The sequence below is a fragment of the Sarcophilus harrisii genome, chromosome 4 (genome assembly GCF_902635505.1).
Source record: "Sarcophilus harrisii chromosome 4, mSarHar1.11, whole genome shotgun sequence".
Lineage (NCBI taxonomy): Eukaryota > Metazoa > Chordata > Mammalia > Dasyuromorphia > Dasyuridae > Sarcophilus > Sarcophilus harrisii.
This window is the reverse complement of record NC_045429.1, coordinates 332802403-332825030: the sequence shown is the minus strand read 5'-3', so window position 1 is coordinate 332825030 and position 22628 is coordinate 332802403. Positions and strand designations below refer to the sequence as shown.

Below are 22628 nucleotides of genomic sequence, written 5' to 3'. Positions count from 1 at the left end.
AAAAAAAACCAGGATCTTTTTCAGACAGTAGCTTAGCCACAGGGTTTGTTAACAGTTAGTCAAAATCTAGATTGGTTGCCTGGACTCAAAGAATAGTTTACGAAGTAAGTGTTTCTTCTGTGGGCCCATCAAATCTAAACATACTAATATTAATGATTTTAGAAAATGTTCATGTTAGTTATTTTCATAAACTAGCTAAGGGTCCCCCGAGGGTTAGGGTCAGCATTTCTTCTACAATCCTTCATCTCATTTTTTCCTTTCCTGTCTCCTTTTCCCACTCTGTCTCCTCCCCAACTTCCCAACATTTTCCTCAATCTACTCCTCCCTTCCTATCTTTTTTTTTTCTTATTTTAAGTATCAGATCTTTCTCTGCTTGGGCCTATCCATCTATTCCACTTACTCCAGCTCTGAATGATCCTATGGCCTATTTTATGGAAACCAGAGACACCTGTTCTACCCTTAGCTCCCAAGATGGTCCCCTTCACTACTAAGAATCCAAATTTATGGAACCCTGAAATCTGGTTAAGGATTCCTGATGTAGATAGTCATTTCTCTTGATCCTCATGTCTGCTCCCCCAAAAATCAATAGAAGGAATGGTGTCTGTGCCCTTCATACTCCTCCTTGACCAAATTCATCTTTCCCTGGTACTGCATCTAAGACATCCATTATTTTGGATGTCTTTGTGGGATCGCTGAGGGAAGCTTGGAAAGGGAGGAAGGAAACTCTCATCTAGGTCACTTAATTCATTTTTTACTAGTCACCTTTAGGGAAATATTCTAGATGTCTTTTAATAGCATGTGAGTGCTTTTCTTCCTAGGAGAATGGGCATCCTAGAGTAGTTGAAATGGTAGATGGGGGGGGGCAGTAAAGGTAGAAGTGAGGGTTGACTCACCTCTAGTTTTAGAACAATGTTATGTTCTTGTGCAATTATCAACTATGAGTAATTTAGCTCTTCTCAGCAATACAAGTTATCCAAGAGAGTTCCAAAACACTCACAATGGAAAATGCTGTCTACATCCAGAGAAAGAATTGATAGAGTCTGAATGCAAATTTAAGGACACTGTTTTAACTTTTTTGGTGTTTTTTTTTTTTTTTGAGATTTTTTCCTTTTGTTCTATTTCTTCTTTTACAACATGACTAATTGTGGAAGTATGTTATACATAATAGCACATGTATAACATATCAGATTATTGTCTTGGAGAAGGAAAAAGTAGGAAGGGAAGGTGAAAAATTTGGAACTCAAAATCTCTCAAATATTGAATGTTGGAAATTGTTTTTACATGTAATTGGAAAATATGACATACTATTACAATTTTTTAAATGAGGGGGAAAAAGAAAAAATGTGTTTTTTAAAGAAGCCATTTGTTGTTCAGGATATAAAATGTTAATATTTTTGTTTTCTTTTTTCTTTTAATAAACTTGGAAAATACTGCTTGTCTCAGTATGAAGGGAATTGAGGGTCAGTTGGGTACAGGGAATCGATGGTACAATTTGAGCTAGAGTCAGGGGAAAAACCAACTCCCAAAGAGAAGGTGTGACTCCCCTTGGGAAGTGTAATACATATGAACAATATCAGGCTCTGATTTCCCCGTCCCTAGGCTTTCTTTCTCTGGTTCTAGGTGCAGCCTTCTAAACTGTCTCACCTCTGATAGGCCACAGAGAGCTAAACTAGGCCAACTGTGTCCTCCCTTCCCCTCCTCCCCTCTTTAGCATTATTGCTTGAATAACTGGGAGCCAAGGCTATTATAAAGCAGAGCCCTAATATCTGTCTGGGAACCAGTGTAAGTGCTAAAAGGAAAGATTGTTCTTTGTTCTTATCCTGCATATGGCCCTGAGGTCTAAGAGGTAGTAGACTCATGGTGTATACTCATTGGTTCGAAAATTGGAGAGTATCTTTAGAGATCCTAGAGTCACAATCTTAAAATAATAACTGAGATTTACATCGAGCTCTGAGATGGGCAAAGCCAGGTGGCAGAGTGAATAGAACTCTGTGCTTGGAGTAGGAAAGACTACTCCAAAGTGGGAAGTTCAAATCTGATCTCAGACCCTTACTAATTGTGTGACCTTGAATAAGTCATTTCACCTCTGCTTGCCTATAGTTTCTCAACAACAAGATGGGGAGAAATAATGCAACCTACCTCCCAAGATTAAATAAAGCACCAATTATAAAGCTCTCAGCATAGGACCTGCATATAATAGTAGCTTATTAAGTGTTCATTTCCTTCCTTTTACAACAATCTTTGGAGGCAAATCCTATAATGGATATTATTTTCTCCATTTCACAGATCTAGTAACAGAGATTTGAACCTAGGTATTCTGGGGTGTCCCACTATGTCACAAGCAAGGATATGGGACTCCCCATCTATTAAGAATCCCTACGTATAAGGTATATGGACATGGGACTGGACTCTAAATCCAAAGTCCATGAGTCTTAATTATGGAATTGGAGAGGGGTAAAAAAAAAAAAAAAAGACAACAGAAATCTGGGACTGCCTTTATTGGAGTTCAGAAAGTCATGGTAATTCACCTTAAAACAGAGAGGGCCTGAAAAGAAATAGTTCCCATGGAGGAGGGACTCAAGATCCCCAGACCGTTTATGAGGAAGCCTGCTTGCCTGCAAGCAGCTTCTCTCACTCTTTCCCAACCATGTGCACACACACACACACACACACACACACGCACACACAACTCTCCTGTCCTAACCCCACCTCTGACTCAGACGCTTCCAAGTTCATGTTGGCAGCAACGCTCACTTCTCATAGCTAACACAAAAGTGTCGGTGGTGGAGTCCAGGGACAGCAGAAGCACATCAGCACTGCAGATTTGGGAGAATAGCCAGTGAAATGGTTGAGGACAAGGGGTCAAAGTAGAAATGGTGGAGGGATGTTGGCAACAAAGGGAGATGCAGCAATGCAGAGGCTGAAAACAAGAACTGTCCCCATCACAACCAAATCTGGAAGGATTTTTTGGAGGGGAGTTGGTGGAGAGGGTCACGGGGAAAAGGTCACAGTCACAGAGTCCTTCATGTCCAAGGCACTGGATGAAACAACAGCAGGTGGAAAGTTTGAAGTCTCCCATCCATAAGCCAGTGTGGGAAAGCAAATGGTATGTGAGAAGACAAAGATACATCTTACATGCCTGTTGCTGGTACAAGACCAGGGTAGAGGAGACACCACAGACTTGTGATACACCCCCCTCAAAAAAAAAAAACCCACATGATGGGATCCAGTTCCTCTGGCCTGCAGAGGAAATGAGCAACAGGCTAGCCCATTTGTCTCCAGGGAAAGGAGATGAATGTTCTGCCCCATTCCATGCATCCAAAGTGCTGCAAGGCAATAGGAGGGAGAAGTAGCACACTGGCCTTGAGGAGCTTAAAGGTCTCTGCATCCCCCTCCAGGGGCCATGGTTACCAGAGCACAGCCCCATCCAGGTTCCCATAGCCAGGCTCAGCCCTTAGTCTCCAGTAGGTATTATTGGTGACCCACCATTCCTTTCCATTGCCATCTGTCTGCCTCCTGCAGGAAAAAGAGGGAGACATGAGAGACAACCAATAAATTCTTCCCAAATCTTCCCTCCCCATTCTGAGGTTTTGGAAAGTTTTCTGCAGGTCAAGCTCCTGTTGTTCTCTGGTCTAGGTGGCCCAGAGAATCTGGAATAGAAGTGGGGGAGGGCAAAGGCAACAGGCCAGGAGATGGGAGGAGGTCCAGGGACCCAGGGACTCCTTTGGGCACCTGAAGAATCGAGCTTGATGGGTAATATTGTTCTCTTCCATCACTTTGCGGCGATCTCGCTGAAGCTGTTCAATCCTCCGTTTTTGGGATTCAGCAGCCTGAATATTTCCTTCCTCTAGATACCTGAATGACCAGAATTTGATTTAGCAACACCTCTCCAACCCCAGACTGAAGTGACCTCCCTCCCACCTACTCAGGCCCCATCATTCCCTTCCGAGAGATCCTGGCAGTTTCACTACCCAAGGGAAAGTTCTCTTCTCTGGACATGTATAAAGAGAAGTTTATAAGGTCTTTGCCTTCCGAATCACTGAAGGGAGCAGCAGGGACCCCAAACCAGCAGAGACTTTGCTCAGCCAGATGCCCTATGGCAGGGAAAGCAGACAGTCCAGAGATGTCTGACCTCTGATCTGGCCGAAGCCGTGTATCAGTGGAGGGCAGAGAGCGCTTCAGCTCAGCTGTCAACTCATTCAGCTCCAGGGCAAACTGTGTAAAGCCAAAGTTCCTCTCGTGGTCTTGAGGCATCAGGTCTGGGAGTGGAAGGGAGTTAATTAGATTAGAATTGGAGGAAGGATGGCAGGCTGAACAAAGACCTCAGCATACATTTCTCCTCACTAGTGGCTCTGAGTATTGTTCCACTATCCCACTTTACCCTTCCAGCTGTTTGGGGGAGTGAGTATCATTGAACAATGCCATAGCTAAAGAAAACTGAGGAGAAAAAGCCACCCTCCTTTTCTTGAACCAAATGAATCTGACCCAGAAGGCATAAAAAAGTGAACAGAGCCATGCCCCCCACATTTCCCCTCTGCGCTATCCTCCACAGCCCCTTCTCTTACTTGGTTTCCAAATGCATTGGCCACCAGGTGGGGGCCCTCGGTATAGCCCCTCATGCCATTTGCCAAAGAGCCGGTGGATGACACGTCCACTTCTGCTGAACACAGCCCCTTGTACCTCATGTACACTGGAGCTCCAATATTTCCCCTGGGAATGGGAGTGTTAAAAAGGGAAGGAGATGGTAAGCCCAATGAGTAGACTCCATTGTTGCATCATGACTTTATAAAAGCAGGAGCAGGGTAGAAAATCATCCTACCTTACAGAAGGTGATCTTGCAGTGGCAGGAGCTGTCCTGAGTGTTTCGAATGAGCACCTCCCCATAATGTTCAATCCAGCGCTGGCCACTTAGGATATTGTGGATACAGGATGTTACCTTGTTCCACTCAAAGTGGTCCCCAAACCTGGAGGAAACAGTGCACAGACAGTTGGGATGGATCGGTGGATGAGGTCACAGAGAACAGCCAGTCTCCTAGCCCAGCTGCTAGGTTTGGCCAAAGCTATTGACACAGAAACTTCCATATGTCCGGGATTCATCAGTGTGGGTTGTCCTGTCAATCTCCCATCCACTGACCTGAAATGTAGCTCTTCTATGACTTATTAAATATTCCTCAACAGCTGCTATAGTTGCAAAATTCATACCCCTGTGGCCAATCTACTGATGAGAACCTCTGAATCTTACTAAGCTGATCATTGGACAATAAAGATACAGTTCATTTAAAGGCCTGGACTTGAAACTTTGCCAGAGACAATGTTCTACTTGCTTATATTTAGAGAGCCCACTCAGGATGAAACACGAGTACAGGGGTTTCATACCCTTTCACATATCAAATCACCTTTATTTAGCTATTTTGTACAGGGTGCTTTCCTTACAATATCCCTGGAAGGCAGGTATTGAAAGTAGTATGAAGCCATTTTACAGATGAGGAAAATTTAACTCAGAGACCTTAAAAAAAAAAAAAACTGGCCCAAGGGGAAGGAGCTAGTAAGCTGGGTACTTGAAGCTCAGAATTTCTGACAACTGGGTCTAGATCTCACTGCACTGAACTGTTTCTCAGAGCAAGTCAGGCATCCTCATCTGGATTTTCACTGTTCCCTCATTTTCCACCCCTATCTGTGCCTTGTCCTTCTCCTTCATGTTCCCATGATACCTAGCCTATAAAAATTTGTAGTCTCAACCTGGTTAACAAACTTGAGCAAGGACCACTCACCGGGGAAGTCTGACATTCACAGTCCCCACAGGCACGATCTCCAGGGATTTTCCCCAAAATTTGTTTTTCCACTTCATATCTAGATTAGAGAAGGAGAAAGCTGAAGGGAGAGAAATTCCTTCTGGATTTCAACTCTGCCATGTCATTCTCATTTCATTCCTAAGGGTTCTCATCCCACCCTTGCTCTCCTGTCCCTTGCCTTTCCTGCCCATCCACATGTCCTCCTACTCTCACCTTGCCAGAAGATGAAGTTATCTGACTCTGCATGACAAGCAGATATGGGTGGATGATGGGAAACCTGGAACAGAAGACAGTGAGATTATTTCTGGGTTGCCCTTAAGGCTCTTCTAGCACTCCTTTTCCTCACCTACTCACATAACCCGATTTCTACTTCTTTCCATATATGATCTTCCTTATTTTATCATATTTATTTTGAAACATCCTCTTAATGTCTATTTACACACACACACACACATACACCAATGAATATTAAGGAAAAGGAATGAATGAAATGAAGATAATGAAAAAGATAAAATAAAATTATGTCTCTATATTTATACAGGTACATTGGTAGAATTTCCTCAGTGAAAGTTCCCCACACCAGTGAATTTATCCATATATGCATACACAGTATCCTCAAATTTTTAATATCAGTTTAAGATTTTTGATAAACACAGTACAAATGTATGAATGAATGGCTACATGTATGCGTGTATGTGTGTATCTATGCAAATTGAATACTATGCATGTATGTATGTAATTTTCCTACGTCGCTCCAAATTCTCCAGCTCTGGTCCAGGTCCTCTCTCCCTGCCCAAGCCACACACCTGCTCACTTATGAATCGGAAGCCTCGGTCTGGCCGCTCACATTCATAGGTTTCCCCCAGAACAGGGTTGAAAGGTTTGCATCCGGCCCGATGATAGGTAGAGGAATAAGCAGAGACAGCAAAGGCTGCAATGTATAACTGGAAAGGGTGTCAGAGTTGAAAGACCCGTTAATCAGATTGGGGGGGGGGTGGGAGTTGGGGGGGCAGAGAAAGGGAATCCCTGCCTACGACCACTCAGCCTCCTTTTCTCCCGTCCCCGCCCTCTCTCCGCAGACTGGGATACCCAAGGAGGGTTTGGGCAGGTTGTGAATGGGACGAAGGCACCTTAGTCTCTAGGCTTGGAGGCTTGAAGTAGCCCTAAGCTAGCGTGAGACTCGGAACAAATCTTTCCCACCCGCTCAGCTTCCTCTTCGGGAAAAGGAGGGGGCTGCACTCGGAGCGCTAATTCAGTCGCTCTAGGATTCTTTGTGGGGGAGTAAACTGGGGCGCGGGAGCGGGAGCTGATCCCCAGCGCGCCACGGGGCGGCGGGGGAGGCGAAGCGAGGCGAAGCGAGGCGAAGCTCGTACCATGCGTTCGCAGGGGTCCGGCGTCCGGCTCGCCTGGTCCAGCAGGTTACTATACTCGAGCTCCTCACAGAGCCGCTGAAGCGTGTTGAGGGGCTCGTTGAGCTGCACGGGCATGGATACCTTGGACAGGTCTTTGCCAATGTTGTTACGCAGGATATTCCACAGGCTCACGTCGCTCCCGGGACCGCTGGCTGCCGGCAGGCAGCGTCGCCGAGCCGGGAGCCCGGCTCCCCCTGGAACACAGCTACCTGGCTCCCCCCGCCACACCCCCGGCCGCATCAGCACCGCGTTCCCCACCCGGCCACACACACACTGCATGCGGGGAGGCGCTATCCTACTGCGGCGCTGCGTGCGGGCCCGGGCGGATGGCACCTATAGGTATCATGCATCCCCAGCATTCCGTTCCTGGAGCAGTTCAGTCTCCTGGAAAATCTGCTCATATTTAAGGGGACTATCCTGATTATGGTCCTTGGCTCATGCCCTCTTCACCCTTCCTGCCCCCGCCCCAGTCCCCTCTGTCTTTGTGAGTGTCATAGTCCTTCCCCAAGGCCTCTGAGCTCCTAGATACAGGAGGCAAAAAGGACAGGAAGATCGGCAGAGATTGGAACTACCCATCATCTTCCCTAAAAGAGGACAGCCAACCTCCTTCAGCCCCTGGACTAAATGTCTTCCCCATCGGTCCTCCAGCTTTCTCTGTCCCATACCCCGGGGCTGGCACCTTTCTGGCAGTGCTCAGAACTCCCGATGTCCAGCACCTCCTCTGACAGGCTAGTGGTGACTTCACTGGTGCAAGACTCTTCCTCTGAGCCCTAGGTGAGAGCAAGATGGTACTTCTCTGGGGGCTCTGCAGTGTATACTCAGGCCTCTGGTGGAAGGGGAACTAGAAGATTTGCCTTTGGGGTGGGAATGGGGGAAAGATGTCCCTGAGCCTTGGACATCTATCTGTTCAATGGCTTGGCTGAAGAGGAAAGGGTGCCCCACTGACTAATGGGAAGAAGATCTAGGCAGGCCTTAAAGGAATCCATAGACTCAAAATCCCTGAAACCCACTCTAATTCTGTGAGATCCCATTCCCTGCCACCCTAGGGTCTCCTTCCCCTCTCACCTCATTCTCTGAAGAGCTGGCAGAGAGAAAAACTTCACAGGCATCAAAGAATTCTGTGTGAGAGTCGGCCAGGGACAGGACACTACGCTGGGAGAGCTGGGGGGTTAGCTCTCGACCTTTCATGTACAGAGCCTCCTGCTGCAGAAGTCAGAGATGAGTGTTAGGGCTGAGTACTACTGTATACTAAATTCAGCTGGACTGCTTGGAAGTCCCAAATGAAATATTTAATCGATTGCTTGCTTTCTTCAGCAGAGGGGAGGTAAGGGAGGGAGAGAAAAAACTTTGGAACATAAAATTTTACAAAAGTGATTATTGGAAACTATCTTTACATAAATTTGGAAAAATAAAATACTATTAAAAAAAATAAAGAGAAAAAAAAAGTTCCAAGTGAAGAGAAGAGGGAGAAGGATGGAAAAGACTGGTTTGAAGTCCCCTGACATTTCCCTTTAGAAAAGAAATAAGAAGTCTCTTTCCCTTCTCATTCTATGATATATTCTATAAGAAATCTTCCAAATAAAAGATAAATTGAGGGGCAGGGTGTGAGAAATGGGGGAAGGGACTAAGAACTAGGATTGCTGGGTTACACATATCCTGGGTTTTAGTTTCTCTTTGGACATGAAAGGTTAAAGGGGGCAGAAGAAAGATGAAAAAAAAAAAAAGATTTCCAGGGACCTCACCCTGATTCTTCTTACCTCTTCAGGATTGAGGGAACTAAAGGAGTCAGCTGTGGTGTCTGAGGAGATGGACAGGGTGTGGGGGCGTCTCTGGCCATCTGGAACCTCAGAGACCTGTAGGTAGAGGCATGGGAAAACCTCAAGGCTAATGGTAAGGTCTAGTGCTTGGACTATATAGGTCCACTCCCATCAGTCTCTCATACCACCCCTTCCTGCTAGCACAAGTCTAGGCATCCCTTGATTCACATAGTTTATAGCCATCTATGATTACAATATTAACACTATACACAGATATGTACACCTGGTATTCTAGTCACCCAGCCCTACTAGCCTATCTCAGCTTCCCAGGTCTTTAAATTCTAACCTTTTGGTCACCCAGCCTCAGCAATCCCTCTTCTTTCACCTCCCTCTGAACCTCCCAACTCCTTGTGTTCAGGAACACAATTTCACATCTCACCCCTAGTCTCTGCATCTCTGAACCCTGGTGACTGGCCCGGAGTCGATCCCATTCAGCAGTGAGGGCAGCCAGGACACTGCTGAGAGAGCCATGCACTGCAGAGGGACGGTGAGAGTCAGAGTCCCCTCTCCTTCCTGAAACCCTTTCCTCTTTCTTCCTCTTCTTCCTCCCTGGGAGCCCTGAGCACTTACCCTTTTGTGCCAGGACCCAGAAATTTCGCTGCAGGTGGGCATAGTCCGTTGGGGGCAACCCTCGAGGGGTAGAGGGCTCCCGGGATTCCAGGTATCGAGACAGGTTAGGAACTGAGCCATGGAGGCGGCCCACCTGGGGTCAGAGAGGAAGAGGAGGATCAAAAGAAGGAAAACCCCTTCAGGTTTTTCCCCTGCCCAGATCCCATCCAATTTCCAGGGGCCCCATTCCTACCCCGCACTCACTCTTCCGATGTTGTCATCCTTCGCGTAGCTCTGAGTGCACCACATCCTACTGGTTCTTTTCCCCTTCTTGGGTCTCTCAGTGGTCACTGAGGCCTGGCGGGGTGTGTGGAGGGGTGGGAAGTCAGTTGGGAAGGGAGCTGGACCTGGGGAGTGGGGTGGTAAGAGAACAGCAACATACAAACCCCAGGGAGAGGAGCAGAGAAAAATACACACATGGGAAAACATAGTAGATGAGCAAATGGGCAGACAGATCAATGGATGCTTCCAAAGGAAATAGACTGATGCACAATGCTAAGGAAGAACAGGAAGAAGAAGAGAGGGAAATGGAGCTAAGCTTGAAGTCCCCTATGGACTATTCGGAGTCCCAGAGGCTTCCAGGGACAGGGATGGAATGGGTGAGTAGCCTTCCCAGAAGTGATGCTCCCAATGCCCCAGTGCCCTCCCCTTCCTTTGCTTCACCTGGTGTGTGGAAATGACCGGAGCAGATGGGATTCGGTGCAAAGATTCCAAGCTCTGGAGTAGTTTATGCAGCTCCTGAAGTTTTCCCTGGCATTCAGAGAGCTCTGGGAAGGAGAGGGGGAACTAATGAAGAAGGTTCTCTCTCCCCATCCACATGCTCTTCAGGTCTGAGCCTTTTGATACAATTTTAGGGATAAGCTTTCTAAAGTTTACTTGCCCCTGGGGTGTGGATTTGGGCACCCAAATTGAATTCCTCTGTTTAGCCTTCAATCACACTTTTACCAACTCATTTTCTGATCCCTAAGGCTTCTGACTCAGGCTTTATCTTCCATCGCTATTCTTTATATCACTCCCTCCTTGAAACCCGTTATTTTCATAACCTGTAATATTCTTCCCTACCTTCCTCTCTAATAATAATAAAAATAATAATTGCTAACATTTATAGAACGCTTACTATGTGCCAGGCACTATGCTAAATGCTTTACAATTATTAACTCATTTGATCCTCATAACAGCGTTGGGAGGCAAGGGTTATTATTATACCCCTTTTACAATAAAATCTTAGGTCAAGTGTGTTGCCCGGAGTAGCACAATTAGGCTCAATATGAGCACGGTTCTTCCCCACTTCAAACCCAGGCATTCTATTCAATGTGCCATCTTACTTCTAACCCTCCTCCTCCCTTCCTAATCCATATTGTCCTCCTCCAAGAAACCAGATCCCTCCTCTCTACTGCCTTCCATTTCCCAAAATTAAAGTTTAGGCTTCCCATATCCACCTGACCTTGTTTCTCTCGTTGTAAGTCCTTTTTCCCCAAACATCATGACTACAACTGTCAACCACTTAACTGTGTGCTTCCTAGATGTAGGGAAGGAAACATTACTGCTGAGGTATGGCCATCAGACTTAATCAATCAACCAATCCACAACCATCTGGATAGTGCTTCCTATGTACCATGCACTGTGCTGGACTGGGGAGGGGATCTTCCCTTTAAAGAGCTTACATACTAATACCACACAAATGGAGAGAGGGGGCTGGAGAAGGGTTTCCCTAAAGCATACCCTATGATTTCCCCATCAAAAGCGGGGATTCTGTGAGAATAGAAACTTATAAAGGGAAGGAGACTTTGATTCTGGAAGCAACCCTCACCGTGGGAACATCGATCTAGTCCCTCACTATCTTTCAGCCAAAATGACACCTTGTCCTGAGAACCCAAGCCAGGCAGGGCAGAGACACAGTCTGTAGATGCCAGGCGTGTACTGGATCCCTGCAGGAATGAGTCAAGAGTCAAAATGGATGGATATAGTCTGAGTCTCAGCCATCTCTTCCTATCTTAACAATATTCCTGCTCTAGGATTTACCTTCCGGTTGGTGCTACTAGTTGGTAGCTTTGGGCATCTGGCCATATCTGGGCGCTGTGCCATTCGGTGGGCACAGAGTTGGGCCACCCAGCTTTGGAACAGCTCCTGGGATTTAATCTACAGGAGAAGAAAGTGAGAGATATAAAGACAACAGAACTCCAGATCTGCAAAATGAGGTGACATGAGGCTCAGATCCTGGATAAACAAATCCATTTTGATGTCTCAGTTTTAGAGTAGCTGAGCAGTCCTGTTTATCTCCCCAAAGTACTGCTTATTCATAAGTGAGAGGGGAACATTAGTGTCTTTTTGATTTCTATGGAGACTGCCCTCTTCCTTAGTCCCTGCCTCTTCCCCTCCGCTACTCCAGTCTTGTTAGGCTGGGTTCTATCTCACCTTGAGGTGATAAATGTTATCTTCAGTGTCAAGGTCAATCCGTTGAGCCTTCTTGTTAATTGACATGACAGACAACCGGACATCAATGGAGCCATGGAGTTTCCCCTTGGCAATCTGGAGTAATTAGGAACAAGGAGAGCTGGGAAGCCGGGGTATTGAGGAACTAGGGATCTACCCTCAAACTCATAGAACCACACTTACCCTGCCATTCATTCTAGCCTCCTCTAAGTCTTTATAAGGAAGGATTTTAAAATCTGATTTACTCACAACTCACATCTCTTGAGAAATTAAAACTTTCCAAAGTGTTTTCCCTATAAAACCTCTGGAGTAAACCGTATATTTATTGTTATTCCCATATTACGGATGGGAAAATTGAAGCCAAAATCAGTTCTATGACTTGCCCAAAGTTATACTAATAATATATCCAAGCAGGGATTCTAATTCTTAGCTCCTAATTCAAAAAACATCATTCTTTCTACCATACTACACTCCCTCTCCCACCCCCATGAGAATGAAGAATTCCCCTCTTTCTTCTATTATCTTCCCAAACTCCCCCCAGCAATGTGGAATCAGAGATGCCATGCCAGCCCCAACCCTGATTCCTTGACATGGGCCCCAACTCACATCCTGCCTAGTGTTTGCATAGCGAAGAATTCCATCCTCGAGAACAAAGTATCTCTGTGGAACAATCCAGAGACCCATAGAGAGAGGGAGAGGAAGGAAAGAAAGTAAGCACAGGTTCATCTTTGTAAATTCTTCATTCTCTCTCCTTGATCCTGTCCTCTCCCTTTTCCTCTCCCTTCCTCTCTCTCTCTTCCTCTCTCTCCCTTTCCTTCTCCCTCTCCTCCCTTTCTCTCTCCCATTTCCTCTCTCCTTCCTTCCCTCCCTCCCTTCTTTTTTCTCTCTCTGTCTCTGTCTCTCTGTCTCTCCCCCTCCTTCCCTCCTTGTCTCTTCTCCTATTTCTCCCTTTTCTCTCTCTCTCTCTCTCTCTCTCTCTCTCTCTCTCTCTCTCTCTTTCTTTCTTCCTCCTTCCCTCCTTGTTTCTTCTCCTATTTCTCCCTCTTCTCTCTCTGTCTCTGTCTCTCTTTGAATCCTCTTTGTCTCTGTGTCTGTCTCTGCATAAAACCTTTTTGCTGGGGAGTGAGGAGCTCCTCCCCTTACCTTGTGCCAACCCTTCAGCGGCCACTTCCTCTTCTTGAGCAAATGACCTTCTTGCCTCTCTGGTTGAGTTCCTTCCGTCCCCAATCTTCCCTGTGGTTCTTCCACTACTTCCCATAGTTCCAACCCCTGGGGGCAAAGGAAAGCTTCCTGGGGAGACTTCTCAGAACATGTTTCTTACCCCAGCCAGGACCCCCTCAGGGGCCTGCTCCCCAGTTTCTGCTTCTTTTGTGTCTCCCTTCCTCCCTCCCTTTGACATTATCCCCAAACCCTCATTGACACGACTGAGTTGAATGTTCTCCATCTTCCCCTTCCCAATGCTAACAGCAGACGCTCAGACCTGCTGGGTGATGTACTTAGAAGGTTGGGTGCTGTCTGAGAGGGAAGGAGCAGCAGCCCGACGAGGAGAGCCAAGGTCCCTTTCCTGGCTATACATTCGGGGGGATGAGGAATTGTCCGGTCGGAGTAGGGGGTAGAGGGAAATGTCACCTAATGGTCCTGAGACTGTCCTGGAGTAAGAGAAAGACCATCTTGGATAAGTCACCTTCTTTATTCACCTCAAGCCAGCCCCAAACCCTCTAGGGAAATAGAATACTGACCCTCACCTTCAACCTCGCTATCACCTCTGCCCCATTTTCCCAGCTCCCTGCCAACTCCTGATCCCAAGCTAGAGAAGGGGAATTAAGAACTTGTGAACAAGCTGATTCTAAGAAAACCACAAGGGGTGTGCCCAGCCACACCCTGGGCACACACAACTAGACTCTGGAAAACACTCTACTTTGGCAGACCTGGGGATATGGGAGGAAAAGGAAATAGTATGGAGGGGGGTTGGAGAAAGAGACAGACAGGGTCTAAACAGGCAAGATCAATCAATCCACTACCATTTATTAATATGTGCCAAGCATCTTATCAACTCTTCCCTAAGGAGTTCCCTTCTCCCCTTCCATTGACAGGTGACTGCCATGATTACCTGTGCAAAATCCTTCCCATCTTCCCTTCCCTCCTTCCTTGCCCACTATGCATAATGCCTAGTGGAGAAACTAAGGCCTGGGACAGAGCAGATGACTTTTTCTCCCTCAGCCCACCTGTTTCCATAAACCATTCCTAAGTTCTGGAGCCTCTATAGCCTCCCCCTCCCTTCCTCCTTCTTAACACTCCTGGACCCAACTCTCCAGGACACAAAAATAGAGGTGCTATCCATCTGTTAAAAGAATAAGGATGGAAAGGAAAGAGAACAGAGCTGGTGGGGAAGCTGTAGGTAGGGACAATTGGTGGGCAAGAACAGTTCAAGGTCTTCCAAGGTCCTGCAGCAGTGCCCACTGGTGCCCTTGGCACTAATACTGGCCGTCCTGGCACCATAGCTTGATCAATAATGCATGAGTGGAGTGTGTGTGTGTGTGTGTGTGTGTGTGTGTGTGTGTATGTGCTAGGCTGAGTGGAAGGGAAAGGTGTGAGCTTGAACTAGAGCTGTCGCTCAGGTGATCTTGAAGTGACTGAGGCACCTGAGGAACGAAGACCAGCTAGGCATTAGCCATATGGAATTGGAGTGCTGGAGCGAGGGCTTCCCGGAGACACAAGGTTGGCCAAAAGACTCAGCCGTGGGGAAAAGCTCCCCAAAGTTCCCCAAACTCTGCCCCTGGGTTGGGGGGCATTTGGCCTTCACAGGAGTCCTGGCTTCTCACGGGGCACCTCTGCCTACACTGAGCCAAGGGGGAGGGGAAGGTGGGATAAGGTACAAGGTGGACAGCTCCCTCCCTCCCTGCCTCCTCACCCATCTCGCTAGGTAGGCAGAGACCTCCCACTTCGGGAAGAGCTGGACCCCTTCCTGCCGGGGATGCCGGGGGTTGTCGGCGTGGCCCCCTTACCGTAGTGCCCATGGACTGCCGGGTCTGCCCGCCTGCCTGCTTGCCCGCACTGCCTCTGAGTCACCGTCTCCCTTTTTGAGCTGAGCAGCGGCGGCAGCTACTGCAGGAACCAGGAAGGAAGGAGACGTCGTAGCCTCCACTCGAGCCGGATCTCCCCACCTCCTCGCCCCCCCTCGATCCCCCCTCCCGCCAGGCCTGGGCATCCGGGGCTCAGTTCTGCCCCCCCGCTCCTGGGAGGACTCAGGGCCGAGCTGGCATCCCCAGAGTGAGGTGGGGGGAGCAGGGAGCGGACATCACCGGCTCCTCTGGGAACTATTCCAGAAATGTCAGGAGAGGCGGGAGCCGTTAAAGGAGGGGCCTCCAGGCAGCAGCTTACTCAGACTGCTGCTGCTTTGACCCAACGTGACATCTGCCATTACCCTGACCCAAGCTGGTACCCAGTGCTATTTCAACATCAATATTCACCAATACTTCACTTAAGATCTGAAAACGAACTACAGAATTTGGTGTCAAACTGACAACTGAAGAGACTGGTGCCCTGCTCCGTGGGGCCCCATGGCAGTGCCAACTTCCCCGGGGCACTCTGCCACTCCCAGGGCAATAGTGCATGCAGTCTAATGGTGGGAGCCAAGAGCCAGGAAGCAGGGCTCCGATATGAAACTGAAACCCCTCCGAAAGGGGGGTATACAGGGACAGCTAGGGGGGACAGTGGATAGAGTAGCAGTCCTGGAATCAGGAGGATCTGGGTTCAAATACATCCTCAGAGACACTCTAGGTACATCCTTTAACGCTGGTTGCCTCAAAATAATAATAATAAAGTAGAATCAATAAAACAAAAGGGGGTGATACTGCCTATGTCATGAGGAGAGGGATAAGATGAATAAGACTCTGGGAGAGCATTCTCCAGAGACACACAAGCCCTCCCACTAGTATAACTGACATGGAGACAGGACAACAGAGTCAACTCTTAGGGAATAGTGCCCAGAACAAATGCCATTCAGCCCCAATATTTTCCCTTAATGGTGGGAATGGGATCCAATGTCCTTCATTTCGATCTCTCAATCATCACCAACTTTTAAGATTGTATTCGCATTAAAATAGAATTCACTGATAACCAGCAGTTCAAAGTGACATTCTTCACAGATTTGTATTTCAAATAACCTAAAGCTGAGACTTTTCTGGAGTATAAATGGAGGTGTCCTTCAGCAATGTTTTAGCAGGGGAGAAGTGGGGAGCGAGCCTCAAATCTGTAAAAAGTAACACAAATTAGACAGTCTCAATGTACCCCTTCAACACATAGGCCATAAATTATTTTAATATTTTGATAATGATTTCTACATGGTTTTCCTTTTGTAATTCCCTACATTTTATTTTATACATCGGTAAATATTCTGAGAAGGGGTCCACAAGCTTTATCAGACTGCCAAGGGGCCCATGACCACAAAAATGATTGAGAACTCCTACCTTGGAGGTTAGCCCTCCTCAGATGCTTGGAGACTGAATGAGGAGGCCATAAGTGCCAGCACCAGCTGACACTCTGAGCACCTGCTATGTCACCAGGGTGGAGCATAAGTGCAAGGACAGGTCAAAGAATCCTTGAGGGACCAAGTTCAGATTTTAATATTTCATTCTGGGACAGTACTACTCAGAATTTTTCTGGCGTGAGAAGTCTGGGGGGCATTATGCTAAATCCACGTGGCCCAGGGTGCAAAGTCCTTCACTGGACACTACAGAAAGTTGGTTGTAAGCCAGCAGCTACAGAATCTCGTTGACAAGGACTCGCTTGTCCTGGGCTATGGGGAACTGGGTATTTATTTGAGCCTAGAATCAAGTGCTGCTTTGTATTCTCCCTTGCCCAACCCCACTTCCATTTTGCCTAGCCCAGGGATTACCTTCATGATTTCTATTTGTGGCCTACCTCTTTTCCTTACATTAGGAACTCTAAAAAGGATAAGAACTCTTATGGCACTCAATTTTCCACAGGCAGAGAATTAAGTTTCCTTCTTCCTCTCACTCCCAAAAGCACACAAGGCACTCCATCCAATATTTCCTCCCCAGCTCCACCCCTCCATTCCTTGGTCCCTTAATTTTTTGTCCCCTCTCCTATTTCCAGGAGTTCAGCTATTATAGGAGTGGGAGACAATATTTTATCTAGCACTGATGGAAGGAGCAAACAAGACTTCTGAATACCCACTGTTCTCTACATAGGTCAGGTTTCTTTGGGATCAAGGAACCCAGTTGATTGGGCACAGTGAGGAGTGTGCTAGACATGGAGTTAGAACAACTTGGGTTTCAATGCTGGCTGCAACAATTACTAGCTCTGTGTGACCCTTATGTGATCTCTTAATTTTGCAGAGCCCAATTCTATATTTGTAAATGAGGGAGTACTTGTAGGTATATTTTCACACTGAGTAAAGTGATCGGTAATTACTTCTGAGTAGTATTAATTTCAAGACAGGAAGGCTAGAAGCAGGAGTCGGGTCTCAGTTTCCCAGCCTTGTTTTGTACCAGGGTACTGGAGCTTAGGTCAAGGAGCCCCTACCCTGTCCCTTTCATTTTCATCTCCAACCCCAAATTCGTTCCCATCCCATATAGACGACATTCACGGCTCAAAGTACATTTCAAAGTACATCAAAGTACAAAGTACACGAGTCAAAGTACATTTATGGAAGCTGAGACCAGTCCAGCTAAGTGTCTGTTACAAGGTCGGGGGAAGCTGGCTCTGCAGGGCTGGACACTGTGCTGCCTTCTCCTTGCTGCTGTCGGAGGTACTGCTCCAATAAGGCGGACAGCTGAAGGGGCTGACGCTGCAGAAGAGAGTGAGTCTGAGCCGTCAGGAAGCTCAGGCCGCCCACCAGCTCGCCCTGCATCAAAGACTGAGAGGGCAATTTGGAGTAGTTCAGGAAACCCTGATAGCTGAGGATGGTGTCATCGATGCAGCCACCTGGAAGAAAGGGGGTATGTCAAAACTAAGGTACTTAGCTGCCCAAGCACCAAGCTGTACTCTGGAGACTAAATAACAGTCCATGCCCTTAAGGACCATGCGCTCTAATAAAGGAGAAAGCGTGTAGATAACCAGCTAGCTACAAGGTACAGCAGAGGCATTAGCAACTAGAGGACCAGGAAAGGCCTCCTGCAGAAAGTGGGCTTTGGGCAGAGTCACAAAGGAACGCCAGGAAACTAAAAGGTGCAAGTGAGGAGGTAGGGCATTTCAGGCCTGGGAGATGGCCACTGCAAAGGCACAGCAGTGGGAAATGAAATGTGGCATTTGAGGAAGTGCACAAAAGCTAGCCCAGGGAGCTAGATGGTGGAATACATGGAAAGAGAGGAAAGTGAAGGAAGTCTGGGACACAAGAAAGGGCCACATAATGAAATGCTTTAGATGTCAGACAGAGGACTTTATAGGTATTTCAAAAGTTTTAAGCTTGGGAAGCTGAAAGAGACTCAGGACTCCCGGGAAAGGACCTGATCAAACCTATATGTTAGAAAAACCACCTTGGCAACTGAGTGCAGGGAGGATTGGAGCTGAGGCATGGAGAAGAGCTAAAAGGCTATGGCAGTAGTTCAGGGGAGAAAGAAGGGCTGAATTATGGCAGAGGTCTATGTGAGTGGACATAAGGAGATATACAAGAGATCCCATAAAGGTAGGAAAACCAAGACTTGGCTATAGATAGGATATAAGGATAAATGAGAGGGAGGATGGCACTGAGCTTCAAGGCCTGAACCTAGTTATCTTTATTTGCATAGTGCTTTAAGGTCAAACACTCTTATTTGACTCAAGAACATTCTCCAGGTCTAGCAATATATTCCCTAAAGCTGTTTCCACCTCCCAGCCTTTGATTAGACATTTTAATGATCTGAGAAGACCATGTCTCCTCATTCCTCCTTCTTCTCCAACTAGTCCAGGAAGTCTTGCTTTATTGATTCTACCTGGTCCTGATCAACCCATCACTAAGCAAGAACTTTTATGATTTGTCCTATATCACTTAGCATTTGTGTATATACACATAAAGGTATAATTTCAAATTTTTATTTATATGTGTCCCAATGCTCCCATTACCTTGATGGCTAGAGAGTATGTCCCTCCAATACTCAGTATAGGGTTATAGTGAGAAAGACAGCAGATCCAGCGTCCCGATGAACACTGAGGTGACCTGGATAATTTGACTAAAACATTCCCTACCATTCTCCCATGGACGTAATGGACTTTCTCTAGGTGTCCATTCCCTTCGGTCACTGGTGCATTACCTGGAGATGATGCCCCCAACTCCATCCCCCCTTCCCTCAGCTAGGGCTCTCACCCAGTAGTGGCAGGACAGGCATGCTCCTCAGGACCCGAAGCATTTCCTTTGCCTTGGGTTCTGAGCTCACCAGCAGCATGTTATGGCCAACAAAGAGAGGAAGCAGGTTTTGGTACTTGGATTCTGTCAGGAATGGCCTCAGGATCTGGAGTAGGGAAAGGATAATTGATAGAATGAAATACCCCATCACCCACTCCTAGCATTCAGTACCTTTCAGCGTGTGGATGGGAAACGAAAAGGGAACATGGAACCACCACAGTCAACCTAAGTCTTTTTCTCGCTTCCCCAGGACATGAAGAAAGGGAAAAGATGCTGCTGCTCTAGTCCAAGAAGGAGAAATTAGGGCAACATGTGATCCCCGCCTCTTCCTTACCGAATTGGGAAAGACTTTCACAAAGATGTTGTGTTTCCGAAGCTGGTGCTTGACAAGAAGCTTATCCTCAGCACTCAGGGCCACATTCTGACAAACAGCAATCATTCGGTTTTTTCTGAAAACTTCTGTCACCTCCCTCTTGAGCAGTTGAGTCAAGCCTGACTCCTAAAGATTTGGAAGAAAGACAATATGAACAGGCATTGGGTATTTGCTAGCTCTTACCCCCTAAGAAACACACACACACACACACACACACACACACACACACAGGCATAACATGGCTGACACATGGAACAAAATGACTTCTGAAAAATCTGCCTTTCAGAATCAATAAAACCCTGAGTACATGTTTTCGTTTTAAAGTGCTGGAGGCTCTCCCATAGTAGAAAAAACTGAAGCAATAATTTAAGTTAGCACTTTTAAAACTTTTTTTCTATTTGTGACCCCTTTTTGGCTGAGAAATTTTTATGCTACTCCAGGTATACAGGTATATAAAACAGGTATACAAATCAAACATTTACTGACAATAAGTCTTAATTTCACAACCCCATATTTCAGTTATGTGATCCCATATAGAGTTGCCACCTAGTTTAAAAAGCAATGATCTAAGTGAATGGAGTCCTGGCCTTAATCCTCTGCTTTGGTCAAGGACATAAAGGCAACTTGATCTCACACATTCTTCCAACAGTCTCATACTGCTTCTTACCTCTGAGACTGGCTTGGGAGGGGGGGGCAGACAACAAGTGGGAATAGCAGGTTTTGGGGGGATATACTGAGTCAGTGCCATCAGCTTCTGTCTCTCAAAGTGCATAACGCGAAAATGTCGGGTGACAGCCTTGGAAGCATGGCGAACAGTCTGGATGGTGGGCAGCTGACCTGACAAGATAGAAGATAAAACAGTTTACCATGAGTAAAAGGCATAGAGTTAAAATATGTCTTCCATCCCTTCTTCCCAACAGAGACAATCACAACTCTCAGTTACAAAGTTCTGAAGATGGCCAAAGCCTATCTCTTATTATTCTTCTGTGACCTTGAAGGACTTATTGTCTGGAGCTTTGGTTTTGAACAAGAACAGGGGATAAAGTATTTTTAACTTTTTTGGGAAAATGTCACAGTCATTATTACTATTCCAGAGCTTGAGGCAAAAGTAAGAAGAAACATAATGGTACAAGGAGAACTAGAAGGGAAATCAGGAATGGATAATGTCAGGGAAACCTGGGAAGACAAATTGTGCAAGAATTAGGAAAATAATTTATACAATACATTGAGGAGAAAAACAACTGTGAAAAACTTTAAACATTAATCACTGTGATGAAAAACAATGAATTCAAAAGAATGAAGATGAAACGTACCACTTATCTTTTGACAGAAAGGTGATGAATGTAAAGCAAAGAAACATACATACTTGTATATAGGTAACGTAGGAATTTTTTTGGGGGGGCTAGATTATGCACATATGTATTGAGAGATTTATTTATCCATTTGTTTTATTTACTCAATTAGAAGGGAGAATAATGGGATCAATTTTTTAAATGCTTAATTGAAAAGCAATAAATTTTAATAAAAACTGTTAGGATGAACCTGAAGACTGGAAACTAGAGTTCAAATCCACTATGTAGATCCTGGGCAATTAATTGACTTCCTTTCTGAGTCTACTTCATCTATAAATGGATCAACTACCTTAAAGTCTTGTTGTGAGGCTCAAACAAGATAATATACTTAGGAAGGATCATAACCTTAAGGTCTTGGAAATTATGTAAATAACACCGATTGTTTCTTTATTTACAAAATGAGAAGACTCAATTGGATCACAGGGCCAACAAATTTCAAGTTCAGAATGGGATTAAGGAAAACCATCTAAGAGGAAACTGGAGCCCAAGGCCATTATCAAGTAAAAGGGTTATATTTGAATACAGGTCCACTAATGTCAAATTGTATGCTTTTTCTGCCACATAAGTTTCTAAGTTCCCTCAGCACTCTAAAATACTATAGGAAAGTCAGAATTAACCTCATTCTCCTCAAATCTATTAACAACTGCTGGTGACCTCAGAGGATAGGCACTAAACATCCGTCCTTTTAAGGACACGGTAAAGCCTCCATAATCTATCCATTCAACATTTACTATGTATCAAGAAAAGTGCTGGGCAATGAGAATGTAAAAGATCAAAAGAAAAAAATTAGTCCCTGGCCGCAAAAAGCTTACAATTTGCTAAAAAGTAACAACACAGACCAGGAAAGACAGACTACACACAAAGTATCATATATGGTAGCAGGAAGACTCTACATAAGGCGGGATCAGGAAAAGTCCTGCTTAAGCAGGGGACCTGAGGTCAGTCTTGAAAGAAGCTGGAGATACTAAGCGACCGACCTGAGTGGGAATGCATCACAGGCAGGGGGAACAGCTAGCGCAGAAATTCTGGGAAAGACAGGAGGGGCCACGTTGTGAAGGGCTTTAAATCTGATACGAGGATGTTGTATTGGGCAGCTCCCCTCGCCCCTAGGCCTGCGGAGGTCAGCCCAGCTGGGAGTGCAGAGAAGTAATTCTCGGAGGAAGAGGCTGTCCTGGGAAAGCGGGGGACACGACGGGAGATGGTCTCCCGAGGTCAGGGGTCACTGAAGCCAGCTAGGGGAAATCTGGGTCCAGAAGTCACCGAGAAGGGTCAGAGGTAGGCAAGGAAGCCCGGCGCCCGAGGTCTTTGGTAAGAGGGCGTCTCCCAGACTGCTCCCTGGGGATGCTTCCCACTTCTTACCGGCTCGGGGCTGGAGCCGGCGGCCCAGGATTCCAACCACGGCCAGCGCCATCTTCACCGGCCGCTGTACGGGTCCCGGTAGGAGACAGAAAGAACAGGGGATTATGGGGCTCCGAGCTCAAAACCGGAAGCTGTA

General features: G+C 46.4%; 2 protein-coding genes across 4 annotated transcripts; both read right to left on the bottom strand.

The window, feature by feature from the left end:
* Positions 1 to 2483: 2483 nt before the first annotated feature.
* OSBPL7 (oxysterol binding protein like 7) lies at positions 2484 to 15220 on the bottom strand. 2 transcript variants are annotated; one of them, XM_031966125.1, is made up of 23 exons: positions 15069 to 15220; positions 13544 to 13712; positions 13207 to 13332; positions 12670 to 12723; positions 12046 to 12159; positions 11653 to 11769; positions 11441 to 11558; positions 10294 to 10397; positions 9835 to 9927; positions 9592 to 9724; positions 9401 to 9495; positions 8962 to 9057; positions 8270 to 8407; positions 7884 to 7974; positions 7166 to 7413; positions 6599 to 6736; positions 6006 to 6069; positions 5772 to 5850; positions 4820 to 4964; positions 4566 to 4710; positions 4133 to 4259; positions 3733 to 3855; positions 2484 to 3516 (listed from the first exon to the last, which is right to left on the bottom strand). In XM_031966125.1, the coding sequence occupies exons 2-23, from the start codon at positions 13637 to 13639 to the stop codon at positions 3408 to 3410; spliced, it is 2553 nt and encodes an 850-aa protein (XP_031821985.1). In that variant the 5' UTR covers positions 13640 to 13712; positions 15069 to 15220; the 3' UTR covers positions 2484 to 3407. The 2 variants fall into 2 exon arrangements, with proteins under 2 accessions (XP_031821985.1, XP_031821986.1); XM_031966126.1 differs by lacking the exon at positions 13544 to 13712.
* A 2463-nt stretch (positions 15221 to 17683) lies between these two features.
* MRPL10 (mitochondrial ribosomal protein L10) lies at positions 17684 to 22604 on the bottom strand. Of its 2 annotated transcripts, none has more exons than XM_003768329.4 (5): positions 22493 to 22604; positions 20449 to 20618; positions 19743 to 19907; positions 19370 to 19514; positions 17684 to 18012 (listed from the first exon to the last, which is right to left on the bottom strand). In XM_003768329.4, the coding sequence occupies exons 1-5, from the start codon at positions 22542 to 22544 to the stop codon at positions 17756 to 17758; spliced, it is 789 nt and encodes a 262-aa protein (XP_003768377.1). In that variant the 5' UTR covers positions 22545 to 22604; the 3' UTR covers positions 17684 to 17755. The 2 variants fall into 2 exon arrangements, with proteins under 2 accessions (XP_003768377.1, XP_012403850.1); XM_012548396.3 differs by lacking the exon at positions 22493 to 22604 and adding an exon at positions 22111 to 22455.
* Between the last annotated feature and the right edge of the window lie 24 nt (positions 22605 to 22628).

Coding starts and splice junctions, on each gene's coding strand:
- MRPL10 (XM_003768329.4), bottom strand. CDS start 22,544: ATGGCGCTGGCCGTGGTTGGAATCCTGGGCCGCCGGCTCCAGCCCCGA. Junction 19,515..19,742: donor TGAAAGTCTTTCCCAATTCG/GTAAGGAAGAGG, acceptor TCCCTACTCCAG/ATCCTGAGGCCATTCCTGAC. Junction 18,013..19,369: donor GCCTGTCCTGCCACTACTGG/GTGAGAGCCCTA, acceptor CCTTTCTTCCAG/GTGGCTGCATCGATGACACC.
- OSBPL7 (XM_031966125.1), bottom strand. CDS start 13,639: ATGTATAGCCAGGAAAGGGACCTTGGCTCTCCTCGTCGGGCTGCTGCT. Junction 8,408..8,961: donor GTTCCCTCAATCCTGAAGAG/GTAAGAAGAATC, acceptor TGACTTCTGCAG/CAGGAGGCTCTGTACATGAA. Junction 7,414..7,883: donor TTCTGAGCACTGCCAGAAAG/GTGCCAGCCCCG, acceptor GGGGGGAGCCAG/GTAGCTGTGTTCCAGGGGGA.